General features: G+C 38.6%; 1 protein-coding gene across 10 annotated transcripts in view; it reads right to left on the bottom strand.

The window, feature by feature from the left end:
• The window catches only part of EYA4 (EYA transcriptional coactivator and phosphatase 4), a 158,260-nt gene that overhangs the window by 10,622 nt on the left and 132,134 nt on the right, over positions 1-15,504 (bottom strand). For all 10 annotated transcript variants that reach the window (XM_037392950.1, XM_037392959.1, XM_037392951.1 and 7 more), the window contains 3 exons: positions 8,252-8,341; positions 2,139-2,197; positions 1,874-2,034 (listed from right to left, as the gene is read on the bottom strand). In XM_037392950.1, coding sequence (XP_037248847.1) covers positions 1,874-2,034; positions 2,139-2,197; positions 8,252-8,341 — 310 coding nt within the window. The remainder of the gene's footprint in view (positions 1-1,873; positions 2,035-2,138; positions 2,198-8,251; positions 8,342-15,504) is intronic.

Genomic DNA, 15,504 nt, shown 5'->3' with positions numbered 1-15,504 from the left:
CACATATGGAAATACATTTGTTTGCTGATGGCTTGCTCTTCACATCCTTGTAGTTAGTAATGACAGCTCTTTTTACAGCGTTTACAGCCCTGTAATGGCTGTACATCTTACATTCTCATATCTCAGTTAGTCCCTTAAAAGCACCTTAAAATTCACTTTTGGGTATGCATGGTCAGGTTTAAAAAAATACCCTGCCTATTGAATGTTGAGACATGAGTTCTTTGGAACTAAATAACCTGAATTTAGATTTGGTCCTGGAAGAGCAAGGAAGCAAGCTTCATGACCTTTAGTATCCCTCTTTTCCTACAGCATATGTTCCCACGCAGTGGTGATGACTGTCTTCAAAAATTTTAAATGAAGCAACGAAAAATACTTTAAAAAGGCTAGTTCGATCTAGCCTTCTGTTGCCTTCTCACAGCTATTTTGGAATACATGCATATGTGATAAAAAGATTTTTATAAAAGTTAAGAGGTACAGGATGAATGAAGGAACTTGCACGCTAAGGATGGAATATATTTCAGAAACAGTATTTGTGGGAGAGAATAAAAGCCTTAATACAAGTCACCAGATATCTGCACTCTGCCTTTGCAATGTTCCTTTTAGTGTGTTTCCCTATGCTGTGCTATTGGACTTAAGCTCTTACTAGGGTTAAAGGTTTTATGAAATGCAACAGCTTTAGAACCTTAGATGAATTAGGGCACATAAGAAAGCCCAGTAAACTTTTGGATAATACTGTTTGAAGCATTATTAATACATAAAAACTCTATTCACGACACCAATGAAGGGCAAGGCAAGGCAAGTGAAAGCCAACCATCTGCTATCAGCCTTCGGTCCTACTGCTTCTTCCCATGACAAGTAAAGACTGAACTACTCTGAGTGAAAACATATATTGCAGATTTACATAATTTAGAAAATGATTAAGGTAATGAATAATTCACTGTCCATATTAGTTGTACTGTTCCTCATGTCTGAGAGACTGCAGGAAGTGTTAAAAGAACACCAGACTGTCTGGGTTTGCTGAAGGTGAGTTTACTTTAAGTTTCAGGTTCCTTTGAAGTAAATTTCAGATGAGTTGAAAAAGCCCATGCTATAGAATGGGAAAGTCTTCACTTGGGCCCCTTCCTGGTTGGGTTGGCCTCATCTTATCTTCAACTGTGGCTGGAGCAATACCTGAAGACTTGTAAATATTCCTTGTTCTTCCAGTCCCTGCAAGTCACACAGGGCTCTACAGAACATATTCTTTCAGTTCTGTTGCTTGATTTCCTACAAGCCTGCTAGCACAGACATGAGTGTGTCTATGAATGAAAACAGGAAAGCTCTCAGCCCAAATAAGACTTGGATTTCTTGCTAATGTAATGAACTGTGTAAGCTACACGGTCAACAAAAGGGGCTAGTGGCATGGCAGTGTTTTCTTGCATCCACCGGTGAAACCAGACTAGCAGGTACCCAGCAGGGAGTTTAGCAGACGGTGTGCTGTTATGAACCGAATAATGAAAATGTAGGGTGGAAAAGGTCAGCCACAACTAATTTGGGCTGTGGAAACTATTCAAACTCTTTTCTAGAATAACAGCATCTTTTAGGTAGAATAAGTGACTCAACCAATCAGTGAGTATAGCTGAGCTGGGTCTGAAGGAGGAAAATGGGCTCTGTGGAAGCTAAATGGAAGCCTGCTCAGTTTCCCCATCTCTGGTTCTGCACAACAGCACAGTATTGTCTCTGCTGTTACAGTCAGTAGCTTTCAATAGCCCACAGTCTAGTTACACCACTTCCCATTCATTCTGTGGCTTCCGAGGCACATTCCCTTGATGGGAGTTCATCGCCATGCAATTTAACCTGATCAGCATTCTAAATTGATTTTGACAATTAAACTCACCTCCTATGTTGTTCTTGTAAGTATTATACAACTCTTTTACTCTTCTGTAACGGAAAGCCAGCTTCCTCATCCAGTCAACCCCTCCTCTTACACCTGTTGGCAGACAAAGGTTTGCACTACTTGCAGCTGCATGGAAGCCATCAGTTGCAAAACTGTAGGTACTGCAAACACCCAAAATACAGTAAAAATAAATACAATGTATTCCTGTAAGTGCTCAATTTAATCTTTGAAGAAAAAAATAAATGAAACAAATGCTGTATCTTACCTTAGATCTTGTCCATTATCATCAGAAGAAACATCATCTATATGAACTTGATCACACTCCTGTTGAAAAAAAAATAAAAATGATAAATTATAAGAGAGTATGCTCATTATATGCCTAGTATAGATGTTAAGAAAAGATCGGTGCAGGCCACTAACTGCACCAGAAGATGGCAGAATATGTACACCTATAGCTTCCTATCACCCTACAAAATAATACAACCTTCAACTCCTACACTGTATGATGTATTAGTTAAAATAGGCCTTTTAAAAAGCGGTACGTAATTTTAGTGTGACTTTAGATTAAAATAATTTTAACTAAAAAAAAACCCCAACAATTGCAAGCCTCATTTATAGTCTCCCTAGCATACCAATGTTTCAAAATCACCTAAACCTTGTTTCCCTACTTCCTAAAAGCTAGTGATGATGGACCTCAACAGGCATATAATTTCTATTAAGTTTCTAGGAGTTTGGATGTTTATCAGATTCCTTTATTGATTTCTCCAAATGTCTTTGGCTGGAAAATCATAGATAATCAAGCCGTCCTGGAGAACTTAATTATTTTCTGGGTTTGGAAGGGATGGAAGTAATTCCAGGGAACTGAGATACACTGGAAAACTGAACTCCCCTCCAAGCTGGTTTTACAATTGGATTGCTATCAAATATCCCTTTCTGCCCAGTGGTTACGGCAGAAAGGTATGAAAATGTGGGGGAAGCACAAATAAATGTCAAACCATCACGCAACAGTAAATATTAACAGGCATTGTATTACTGTTTTCTGTAGCTGTTAGAATTAACCCAAGGATGCACTTGACATTTGGTGGCCAGACATTCTACCTTCCTGTATGTAAGTAACTTTTTAATATTTAAAATAGCTGTTGTTAGTGTAATATAATTTATGGAAAAGTTAAAGGATGTATTTAAAAATTACTCCCCAACTAATGTTTTCCCATAATTTAACCTCAACACTAAGACAAAATGAGGCTGAGCTTTCAGTATGACCACTTCTGTGCCTCAGTTGAAAAGCTGCCCGACTAATCTATGTCAAATAAAGTTGCTGACAAGCAGCACTTAATTCAGACTCTCTGTGACATACAGGAGTACACAGTTCTAAATTTCCAGTCTCAGTCTCGTACCAGTGCTAAGTTGTCCAGATACAGGATAAATCTGAACACAGGAGTGATTTGCAAATGTGTATGACACAAGTTCCTGAAGTGTGCATTTGGGGAATGACCGTTTCTTCTTTTTGTTTTGTTTGCTTTCCACTGAATGAAAACTTAACAGATTTTTACCCGCATGAAGCAAGTTGTTAAAAAAAAATGAACCATTTTTCTATAAAATAAATATATCATTTCATTTTCAAATACGTAATTTCTTCGCATCATACAGGCAGTCATCATTTACAATTTTGGATCAAGACTAAAAGAACGAGTGGCCAAACTCTACTCATCTAGCTTAATCCATTAAGACAGGCATGAAAGAGCTGTGTTCAAGGACCAGAAATGAAGCATTCTTCTCCCCACCAGAGAAACACAATTTTTTCATTCTGTCTGAGGAGATTATCTTGAGCTGTAGAGTACTTTAAAGAAGCTGCTTTTGGATGTAAATAGTGAATGAAAAGAGAAAGAAAAAGGGGAAGTGGCAGCTGAAATAAACGATTCCTTGCTTTACCCTTATTTATTATTTACACTCCAGAAAAAAAATGCAACTATACTCCACTCAGTATAGGACAGGAACTCAAAAATCAGAGAAAAAGCCCCACTGGGACAAATTCTAACTCTATATTTTGCAATATCTGAGCAATATCTGGCTTCCTAACTACCTTCACAGATTTCCCTGGAATTGGTCAAAGCATAAAATAATTCTAACAGTTCAAAAATCAGTCCTGTGGATTTGAAAGTGTACTAATTAAATTGAGGGCATGCAGAAGCCCTGATGGATAAGGAGGAGTGTCTACTGCCGTCTGGGTTTTGTTAAGCCTTTCAGCTACATTGTTCCAGCCTTGAAAATTCCAGATAACTGTTCTGCTGATAATTTCATTATTAAGTTAAATATGAGTGGGTGGCAAAGGCTCAGCTGTTTACTTTTTTTTTTTTTTTTCTCTCACTGTTCTCTGAGTCCATGAACAGGAGATGAGGGAAACACGCAGTTTTCTGATTACTTGCCACCGGTCCCTGCAAGGAAGTTGTTAAGCTTGTACAGGGCTCAAACCCAACAGCACTCTCCAGCTTTCCCCCTTTCTCTTCTCCTCTCAGATCTATCACTCACCTCTTCAACACACCCGCCATGCACATTTGCTGACCAACAACAAACTCATGCTCATGACTCCTTGCTTTACTTTTTTTTTGTTTACTTATCTACAACTAAAAAGTTTACATTTTACAAATTCACTTACATGGTATGAAAATAACTTTCCAGAAAAAGAGGAAAAGCAGATGGCTTGAGCAGATTTGAGATAATTCTTTACTTTTCTCATAGGAAATGGGAAACTGGTGGCACAACACTACATCTGGTATTTGGTTTGCAGAAGATACCAAGCAGTTGTGGGGAGGAAGGAAAGCAAGCAAGCTCTCTGTCACTTTAAATGTTAAGGTGAAATAATTTTCACATCAGCTCCAGTACTAGTTACACTCAAATCACAGTGGCTTACTGTCAGTGCAAGGTCAAAACTAAGAAAGATAAAATATATTTCCTTTTAGTGAGAATACAGGAAAGGAATCTAAGTACAGTAACTGGCTGTTGCTTGAAGCAATACTAATTTAAATTATATCTGAGTGCAGTCAATTCTTTGCAGCAATTTTTAGAGCCTGAAAATTTGAGAGTACAGAATCAACAAATCATCCATACAAATTATCCTCCTGGAATGGACAGTAATTCCATTATCCAGTAAAAACAGTGACTCACCACACTGAACAAAAAAATGTTATTACTGAGGGGATATTCAGCACTATGCTTTCTCAGGGTACGCAGAACACCCCTTTTTATGTATATGCTTCAGTCTCTGTTAAAACTAGTTTGACCTGCCTCCCAAATTGAGACTTACCTAATTCTTATTTTTTATTTCTTATTTCTATTTCTGAGAAAAAAACAATGACAAAATCTTGTTTAAAATATGGCAGGATTATCATTCAAATGGAAATGTAATTCAGTTTGTCCTGAGAGTGGAGGGGGATAATGGAGTTGGAAGATTCATACCCAAATTTCTGCTTGCACTTTGTAGAAATTGGAGGTTTTGCATGCATAGTATGCCCTACCAACATTTCTAAAAGCTGTCTTAAAATTAACCCTGAGATAGTGAGAAAAACTTCGTTTTATCCCTTATCTGGTTGAGAAAAGAATGCATTAGTCTGGATATCATTACAGAATTGTGTCCTATCTCTAAGCATTGTTTAGGCACATGAACTTTCTAGAGCACCAGACTCCTATTTTCATGGCAAAACACCAACTGCCCTCCCAAGCGATACTTCTCAAGCTAACTAAAATTTATACACTGAGAATGAAATAGCTGGAGAACAGCCTAGCCTGAAATAAAAGTGCAGCTTGGCTGATTAGAACATGGGTTACTGGGTCAGCAGGGAATGTCTCAGCAGATTGGAATTTCTGCATCAGCAGTCATTGTAGTGAGACAGATTTGCATAGAGGAAGGAAAACTTTATTTTTGTATGTGATAACTTCAGTAACTTGGTTATTATTACTATACCCTGGTATGCCGTGTTTGCAACCAAGAAAAACGGCGGGGGGGGAAAGAAAGCTTAGGGAACATACTGACTGGAGCCAGTATCACAGGAATATAGGTTCATGACTCAGCACTAAAAAAAGTGAGATGAAAGGATAAGTAATCTGTCTAGTGAATAAAGTTCTATTTCACTTCCTCCAGTAAGAACTGAAGGTCTTGTGTCTTGCGTAGCCATGACCATCAGCAGCTCAGCACTCGCTTCCCCTCTCCTGGGGGAGGATGGAGAGAGGAAGACAACGAGAGAGAGATATGGAGAGAAATGAGAAACACCCCAAGTCAGAACTGGGGAATTCTTGTAATTCATTACACAGTCATCATGCAGATGCTCTGTAATATTCAGTAACGGCCATGTGCTCTGCAAACATCTTTAAACAGACAGATTTATTCATTTGCATATTAAAGACACAGGATGCCATGCAACTGTATCTTATTTGCCAAGAAGATACAAAATTGTTGTCTTCTTGCATATGCCAGAATGTGTGCATCCAGCTCATTTGAGAACAAGAAGTTTGGAATTTTGGTAATCTTATAAGAAAGTTGGTTGTGAAACAACGATGAATTGGTTAGAAGATTCTTAGCTGCATACAGAAATTTGTTTTAATCAAATCAAATTGATTGAGTTACGAGATTCTCCGAGAAAGTCCCCAAGTAGTATTTTTTGATTTATCTAAAACTGAAAACTGTTTGGATACCGTTCAAGCTGGAATAAGCTGGAGTATGAATTCTTGGACAGGATATTAAAACCATTCTATGAAGAATATACAAAATGTGATGATCCACCTACGAAAGCTGAACCTGAGATCTACAAAGAAAATAAATAAAAGGAATGAAGCTTCAACGGCCATAAGCAAAAATAAAGAGGTATAGAAAGAGGTTAAAGCTCCATTTTGCTGAACTCTTCCACTTGAACTCAGCACAAGATGGAAGAACTCTGGGCATATGCTACCGAAAGGCTTAAAGTTCATTGGGTGCCATGTGAAATCTGAACACACAGGGACAAAGGTCTGCTAAAAAGAAATTCAAGCAATGCTTTGTAAAATTGGTTTGGACTCTATTCCTGGCATGGGGCACCAGAAGGAGAACATTCACCAAACGCACTTGCATTGTCAAGTGATGATTCGCTAGGACTGCAATAAAACTCCGACTGGCAAAGGCATGTCCAGAGCTTTACTTTCTTTTGTTTCTGCTGCTGGAAGGAGGAAGTGCAGCTCAGGTACAGGGTGAAGTACATCCCAGTCTGTTGACTTAAAAAGAGCTAAGAATAAATGAGGTCTGCAAGGGACGACAAAGACAACCGCAGCCTGGTACCTTCAGCTTTTCTTATTGCCTACAGTCGACAAAGGAACAAAAGAAGTGCACACTAGGAAAATCAATGTCCCATTGAATAGAAAAATCTCACTTACCCTCATTTTTTCTATTCACTCACCAGAGACCTTTCTATTGGATTTTAAACAAAAAAAAACCCTCAGTGTCTTCCAGCTGCCATTAGTGGCAAAATCTCTTTCCATGGAGGGAGGAAGAACACAACTGATTTAGACTAGGGGAAGATCTGAAAAGCCCACAGTTTAATTTGAGAACTGTTTTTCACTGCCTGTCTCTTGACACACGTGGTTGTAAGACTCACTTTCCATATTAACAGATTTGGACTCTCAGAGTGAAACAAGAAGTCTGTGAAGCCCAGCTGATGAGCCTGATTCCCAGACTGCTGTTCCTGTGGCACTCCACCTGTGTCCCCCTGACAGGTGAGCAATCCACAATAGTCACTCTCTAGAAAGAGGTCTCTCCCTTTTCTGACTGCATGACAAATTGCATACCCTGGGTACATCGTGACGAAACATGTGGTCACCTGGTTGTCTCAGGAAGAGGCATCACTGATGTGTACAGCTGCCATAGTCCCAGCTCTCTGATGCTGCAGTCTTCAATGAGGAAAATGAAGAATATTCTACCTTTGAGCAAGAAAGGGGGGCCTGTGGCCAAAAGGCTACTCAGGTGTGTGAAGAGAAGAACACAGTCCCTTGTGGTGAGATGGCAGCACCCACTGAAAGTGAATGTAGAGAACTTCAAGAGAATGAATAGGTGGCACATATGTCCCGCCTGGAAATGACTGCAGACAGCTCTAAATCCATGGAAACTGAAAAGACAGCCATAGGACAAAAACAAGAAAGTGTAGTTTGCAGATTCTCTGTCTCACCCAGTTTCATGGACGGACTCTGGTCCCACAGGAAGTCACTGTCACCTGGCTAACCTCTCTCTGATTACAGTATGACAAACCCAAAGTCTAGGTAGGTGGAAAATGTCACACATAACAAACACTAAGGCACAGCAAAACCACTGTGTTAAAACCCCAGGAGTAACAGTGTTTATGTTCTTTTGATTCTTACCTCTAAATCATTAAAAAATAAATGTGTGTCAGCAAGATTAAAAATCATTTCTTCCATTCGCAATCCAAGGGTCACTGCCATAGGTGGATCCTTTGAACAGAGAAAACAAGGTTAACTACTTAAATACCTTTAAGTTATACCAAAATTACTTTTAAAACTGCTGTATGCAAAGTATTTTGAGAAATTAACACTGCAAGAAAATTTCTCTAAAATCCTTTCAGTATTAAGCTATTTTAATATAAGGCTACAAGAGGAGACTGCTGGACTTGTGTGAGAACATCTGGGGAGCTGAGGAAGTTGAAACATCAAGTTTTTTGGAAGTCAAGGAATTTGTAACCTGGCTAAACTGAGGGGAAAACCTGGTGGCTGTATGAAAACCTGCATAAAGGCGGCTGTAAACAGGGAACGATCTTCTCACAAAATGTAATATAAGAAACTCAATATTTATTATTGTAAGAATGCACTAATTTTTTCATCCCTGAGCATTTTATAAAAATATGTGAATATCTTGCCTGTCAATTTGTGAGCAGAAAAAAGCAGTCATGGAGCAATAACTGATTTTTCTGACTGAATGTCTTGAGTCAGCAGCAGAGGTAGGAACGAGGTTACTTCATGTGACACCCAGTCCACTGCACAATTCCACTGATCTCTTGGCTCTTTTTCCTAATTTTTGGGCACACAGAAGTTCTCACCAAGGTCATGCTAAACAGGACTAGGAAAGGTAGTTATCTCTAACAAATTATTACTCTGTGAGCAATTATCCTACACCGTGATAGGAAGGTGTGGTTTCAGAGGCCTTTTTAATTTCTAATGTCCCTGCTTTATAAAAATACAAAAGGTAGTCTGAACTTATGCCCATTCCCCCAAACTGAGTTTCACTTTGGATAAATCACCACTGCCTTGCCTATGCTTAGGCCTGTATCACTTCTTCTCCACACTTTCCGCCACTCCAGTATGTATCTTCAAACCCTGCACTTGGTCCTTCTCTGTCTCAATATTTACACTTCTTCCATATAGGCACTCTGATGAATTTCTGGGCTCTCCTTTATGATTTTATTGCAGGTATTCATTCAACAAAGTGCCTGTAAGTGTTCTTCTAAGTGTTCTTCAGCATGCCTACAATCTATGGCACAATTCTTTAGGTGGTCCATGGGAATGGGAAAGCATATGTGAGTTTGCTTGTTTGCTACAGATCATCCCTTCGTTTCTGAAGAACTATAGGATTCCTGTCCCTGGATGACATTCATTCAAAATGTTGTATCTGTCATAGGCCAGCTTTCACACCATTAAATCACTCTACCTCAACAAGATACCACAAATCTACCAATCTGCAGTAACAGTTTGTCTGAGAGGACTTAGTGTCCAGTAAATGTGAGATGATTAATTTAATTTTGCTAGTCTTGCTAGAAAAGAGTTTAAGCTAATCTGCATTACCTTACTGAGAATGCACACGGACAGTTCCTGATGCTTAACTGACACCTGGTAACTAGTTTTACCATTGCCTTAACCATCTGCCTGAGCTTGTGCATTCAGTTAACTTTTTTACGCTTAAAATGGGAGCATACGACAATGGACTTTTAAAATACATGTGATCCTCTTCTCAGTAAAATAAGAAAAAAAATCTGTATTTCATCATTTAAAACGCTGACACTAGCAAGTTTTAGAAATCCCTTCTTAAATACCTTGAGATTAAAACTCTTAACGTTTACCAGCATCTGGCTACAAAATCACAAAAAACCTTAAATGATCATTTGCTAGTATTAGGATCAAAGGCTTCCCGATCAGGATCAGACGTCTGCTACTCCAGGGCTTCGTAATGACAGAATAAAAGATGGCTTCTGCCCTCAAGTATTTCAAAATTAATGGTAAAATCTGAAACATAGACATATTTTGACCCTTGCTCATGAAAAAGTCAGACTTGAAGGGGAGAACAGTGTACAAGAAATTGTAATGATCTAAAGTTAGACCCAATTCTCTGCCAATGAAAGGAAATATTTTTATGTTGACCCTTGAACTGGTCTAGACTACCTTTCAGAAGTAAAAGCAAATGCACTGTCTAGTAACATAACTTCATCCCCTACGTCTTCTGCAGTCATGTTCAGTGGATCTGAAAGTCACGTGGCTGAAGGCAGCCACAAATGCGAAGGTCAGTTTTCCAAGGAGATGATAAAGGAACACAAGTTAACAGATTTGCAAAAACTCATGTAAGATACTTAGAACACAAATCATCAAAATACTCTGGACTCCTGCGATTCCTCATCAAGTCATAATGCTTTTATCAAAATGTCATCACATATAAACATGTGTTTCTCTCTCCTTTCTCTCGTGGTTTTTTTCAGTGCACAGTAAATTATAGATTTTTCTTCCTAGGTATAATATAATAGAGTATTTGCAATATGCTTCTAACCGCAATTCTACAAATATTAAGGCATGTGCATAACTTTATGCACAGGTGGTAACTCATTATTATTTATGTGAGTTAAGTTATTCACTGGAGTGCTTCCAAGACTGGAATCTCAGACTTTTGATTCTCTGCCTCTTTTTTCCCCTTCCTGGGTAGAAGCAGACTTAAATGCGGAAATTTGCTATAACATATTCCATTATAATCCAATTTATTTTTACAGAAACTACCAACTACGTATCACAATTTCCTGCCTTGCCTAGTATAGTTGAAAGACATAAATGTGACAAAGCTTTTATGATTTTCTTATTAACAGTATTTTTGTAACCAACTATGCCTGACTTTATTACCGTTAAAATGAGATTTCCTATGTTCCTGTTTTGACAAAGGCATGTGAATGATATTGCTAGGCACTATATGTAAAATAAAATAAAGCAAAGCGAATTCATTTCAGCTTAGCATGAATCAGTCTGGGATCTCCCCATAACAAGTTCTCATAAGAAGAGTCACTGGGATTGAATTCTTAAGACATGAACAATTCTTCCTTTAATAAATTGGCCAAAACTTGCACTGCAACTGTTTAACAAGAATTTAACATCATGTTCCAGCTCTTGCCATGTGAAGTTCATTCCTTTACATACAAAAATAGACAGAGGAAGCAGATTTGTCAGGGTCTTGTGGTTTTATGTTTGCATAATGTGGAGGAACATCCCAATCATCATTATACTGTCTTTCAATTTGAAGCCCAAGTTGCAGACTGATTCAAGTGGCACAAAAAACTGAGTGTTGAAAAGAAAGCAAGAAACATGTGCAGCTGATACAGATTTGAGCACAGCAAATTGAGAAGCTGAGTAAGAGGCAGACTGAACTTCTGCCAGAATGGTATTCTGTGCTATCTGCACAAGCATATACAAAAAAGGAAACAATTAAAAAAAGAAACAACCCTGGAAGCTTTTCCCAGATGATTTGCAGAATAAAGAACAACTCTTTGGCTCTCAGAGGCATGATTTTAGCCAGATATCATTAGCGTGCAAAAGAAGCAAGACCAGCTACAGCACTTCTGTATACCAAAATACAAATTACTTTGGTTACGTTAGTATGAAGGGCACTAAACTGGAGCCAGACTGTCTGTCTGTTGACTTCTGTACTAGACTGGTCCATCTACTGCAATGCCTCCTGGGAGACTAGATAAAAATATGCTGGGAGGACCAATATTTAAACGTTTTGACCAAGAGGAAAGCGACTGGAATAAAGCCCCAAAAGCTAATCTATTTAATATTGTCTTTGAAGGTCAGGTTTCAGCACAAAACGTTCAAAATAATTTCATTTCTTGGGAAAAAAAGTACAAACACAACAAACTAGTTTTTATGAAACCTCAGAAAACAAACAGATAAATAGATTATCAGGTAGATTCAGGAATTTGTGGTGACAGGAGTATCAGGTGACAGGGCTTTGTATGCATGAAGCCTAAAAATAAGCAAGAAAACAAACAAAATATATGAATAAAATTGTAAGAATAGATTTTTAATGGGTGGCTGTTCTGAACAGACAACAAAATCGACTTCTGGAAAAAGTGGAAATGCTTCAGTTAAGTACAACATTTTTAGCTTAAAGACACTTCCCTATATTATGTAGACATCTCAGATTTAACTTCAGCTCTCCCTCTCTCATAGGGGACACTTGTTCCCAGGAGAGCTTCATGTGGGTGACAATGGAGAATACATCTCTTCTAAATAACCATATCTGGTGGCTGATGAAGGAAGACTTATGCACTACAAAGGGGGTTTCTATTCCACACTCTCTAGAAAGCAGTATGAAAATGGACTTGAGAGGTCTTATGACAACAAGGGAGTGAAAGGAGAGGACAACTGGAGGTCATGAGAGATACACATTAATACAGGCAGACAAAAGCATATTTATGAGTGAATTTGGGAATGCTAATGGCGACAAAGTTTTTTTGTTTAATGACTGGACAAGCAGAGTGAGCAATAAAAAGCCTCTGAGTCCTTTCCAGAGAAGTGTACGAGGTTAATGTGGCCTCTCTGACAACTTTCTGTCATTGGCAGTGCTATCAGAAATGTCAAAATTTGATCCTCTAGTGTGGATCTATTTTGATTTTTGCACTTGGAAATCACATTCTCCCCCTTCTAAAGTCACGAGGGGCTTTAATTCTTTTTTAACCAGTTGCACCTGTGTCACAGCATTTATCTGGGCATCCTTGCCCTCTGGATTGACCTGGGAGAAATGAATGAAATATAAATGCTTGGAGGTAGACAAAATCCCAACTTAATCAGCCTTAAATCAGCAAGAATAACTGGAATGCAATGGAACAAAGAATACATACTGTTCACAGGGAATAAGAATGTACCTCATAAACTTTTAACAGATGATGACATCTCCTAACACATGTCCTGTCACATCATCAAATCCTCACTTAAGGGCTCAACATCGTAGAAAACTGCATCTGCCAACTGGTGCTCAGCTGCAAAAACCATCATCAGCCACACAAGTCATAATATAACTGCTCAAATGCCAATGTTCATAATTTGCTGCTGTAGTAAATAATTAAAAATAGAAATGTACTAGTTTTATGAAGTACGAAGCAGATGAGCAAATAAGCTGAACAATGAGAGGCAGTCTTACTGATGGGAGGTGGCATGGTTTCCCTGAAACCAAAGAGGTGGAGTGTCGTTTTTATTCTCTCTTTATGTTAGCTCTGGCCAGCCCTGTAACATAATCACTATACCAAAAGTCAGACAGAGACACCCACAGGTAGAAAACAGCAAGCCACAGAATATTTCTCTGGGTAAGTTTTATATTTTAAATATCAAAGTGATGCATTGACCGACCTCTGGCCAAATCTCTGCCACTTTGCCACTTCAGTGGAGTTTAAAGCTATACTCTACTGGTGTCCAGACAAGCAGCAATTTGTTTTACATGAGATGCTTACAGCTGCATCCAACAAGTTACGTCTTTCAGCAAATCACTAGTTTTTTTTAAACATAGTTATTACAACAGCCCTATATAATTCTGAAATCAAATAATTATCACACCGTGCAAAATGCTGGACAAGTGTATACCAAGGAGAGTGTCCATTCTCAGCCTCAGAAATTCTCAAGCATAAATCAGAAATCTGCTGTTCTCTTGACAAACATATAACTTGAAATTAGCCTACTGGATCAAGGCCTTCCTACATAATCTCTGTCAACGAATACCCCCATTGCTTATGGGGATGGTGGTATGCCTTTCCTTTTTCTCTTCTACGCCAACCACTTGTTAAGCTGTAGGAATCTTTTGAAAGAGAAACTGTTTGTCTCCTGGTATCACTGCAGCTCTCAAGTGCTCCTGCACTTCTGCAGTGGTCCCTCTGCCTGGCCATAACAGTGTGATGGCCACCTTCATATGCTGCACTTCCCCTCTCTGCATTCCCTGTGCAGCCTGAATTGCAGTACAGCAGAGAGATTAAAAGACTAATTTCTGAATGTTTTGTTTTCACCCAGTTACTGCAAGAAATAAGCAAAGAGCTAGTGGAAAAGGGGAATGAACGTTTACATGCCAAGGATTAGATGGGAAAGAACAGAAGGTGAATATTCTTGCCTATCTGTATATTCACATGACCGCTAAATCCAGCATCTCACTCCTTGAAAGTATGAAGTGAGCACACTTGGTATGAGAAGATGCCTTCCCTTAAAGCAATGTTCACATTAAAGACTCACTAAGCTCATTGAGGCTATTTAAATATGGGGCAGGGGAAAACTTTGCTTTTTCTGTGAGGTTGGGCCCTTTTTGTCTTTTTTTTTTTTTTTTTGTCATTTCTTTTTTGGGAGTAACCTGATTATGTTATACAAAACATATATGGAAGAACACAGTATGCACAGCTGAGCATTGTGTGACATCACACACCTTTATTTTTTAAAAATCAGATAGTAACTTACCACAGTTAAATAATTAGTGTCACCATTATTTTACACTACCTAGAAATTTTTTTCATTGTGAAGTAAAAATTTTATACCACCTTTCCAGTATAAAAAGCTCCTTGAACACTTTTGAAAGACCTATGCGCTCACAGGACTTACACTGAGAACCTCACAATTCATGGACTATTTGCTCTCATAGTAACCCAATTCTCATAACAATCCAGACTTCACTCTGGATTAAGACCTTGTTTACAGACGGAAATCACGTGCAGAAAAGATAAGGGCCACGTCTGCTAAAGGCATCATGCACCAGGGATGGACTGAGGTCCAGCTGTGCTATCTTTCCCTTTTCCCATGTCTAACTCTCAGGCGCTCAGGCTCAGACACATCCCACTTTAACTTTAGGCAACACCTCAATGACATGCAAAAGTTAAAGCCTACTCATGATGAGCTCTCCCTGTATTCCCTTTCCTAGGGATCTAGCCCTCTTGCAATCAACAATATATGTATTTGAGTTTCACTAATAATTACTCATTACCTTCTCAACAAGTTCTCTATAAACATGGTAGTCAATGCAGGAAGCAAAATGTGTACTACTTCTGTTTTACAGTGTCTGGAAATGAACATACTTCCCTAATTATGTGAATGCCACCTATCAGTAACAACAAAAAAAGGAAAAAAAAAAAGGATTTTACTTATGAATTCCTCTCCTTTTGCTTCATAGTTGTTCATGACATTTGTTTGCTGATGCTGATCTCAGCAGTATAACTACATTAATTTCATTTGCCCTTCAGATACTCTTCGTTTATAGAAATCAACTCTATCTGCTGTCAGTACTACTGGCTGCTAACATGCCATTACTGTTTCTATGGAGACTCTCTATAGAGAGTCAATTTTAGCAGCAGATGTGTTCTTAAAGAACAGCGGTACTGGGA

The sequence above is a fragment of the Falco rusticolus genome, chromosome 6 (genome assembly GCF_015220075.1).
Source record: "Falco rusticolus isolate bFalRus1 chromosome 6, bFalRus1.pri, whole genome shotgun sequence".
Taxonomy (NCBI): domain Eukaryota; kingdom Metazoa; phylum Chordata; class Aves; order Falconiformes; family Falconidae; genus Falco; species Falco rusticolus.
This window is presented reverse-complemented; position numbering and strand designations above follow the sequence as displayed.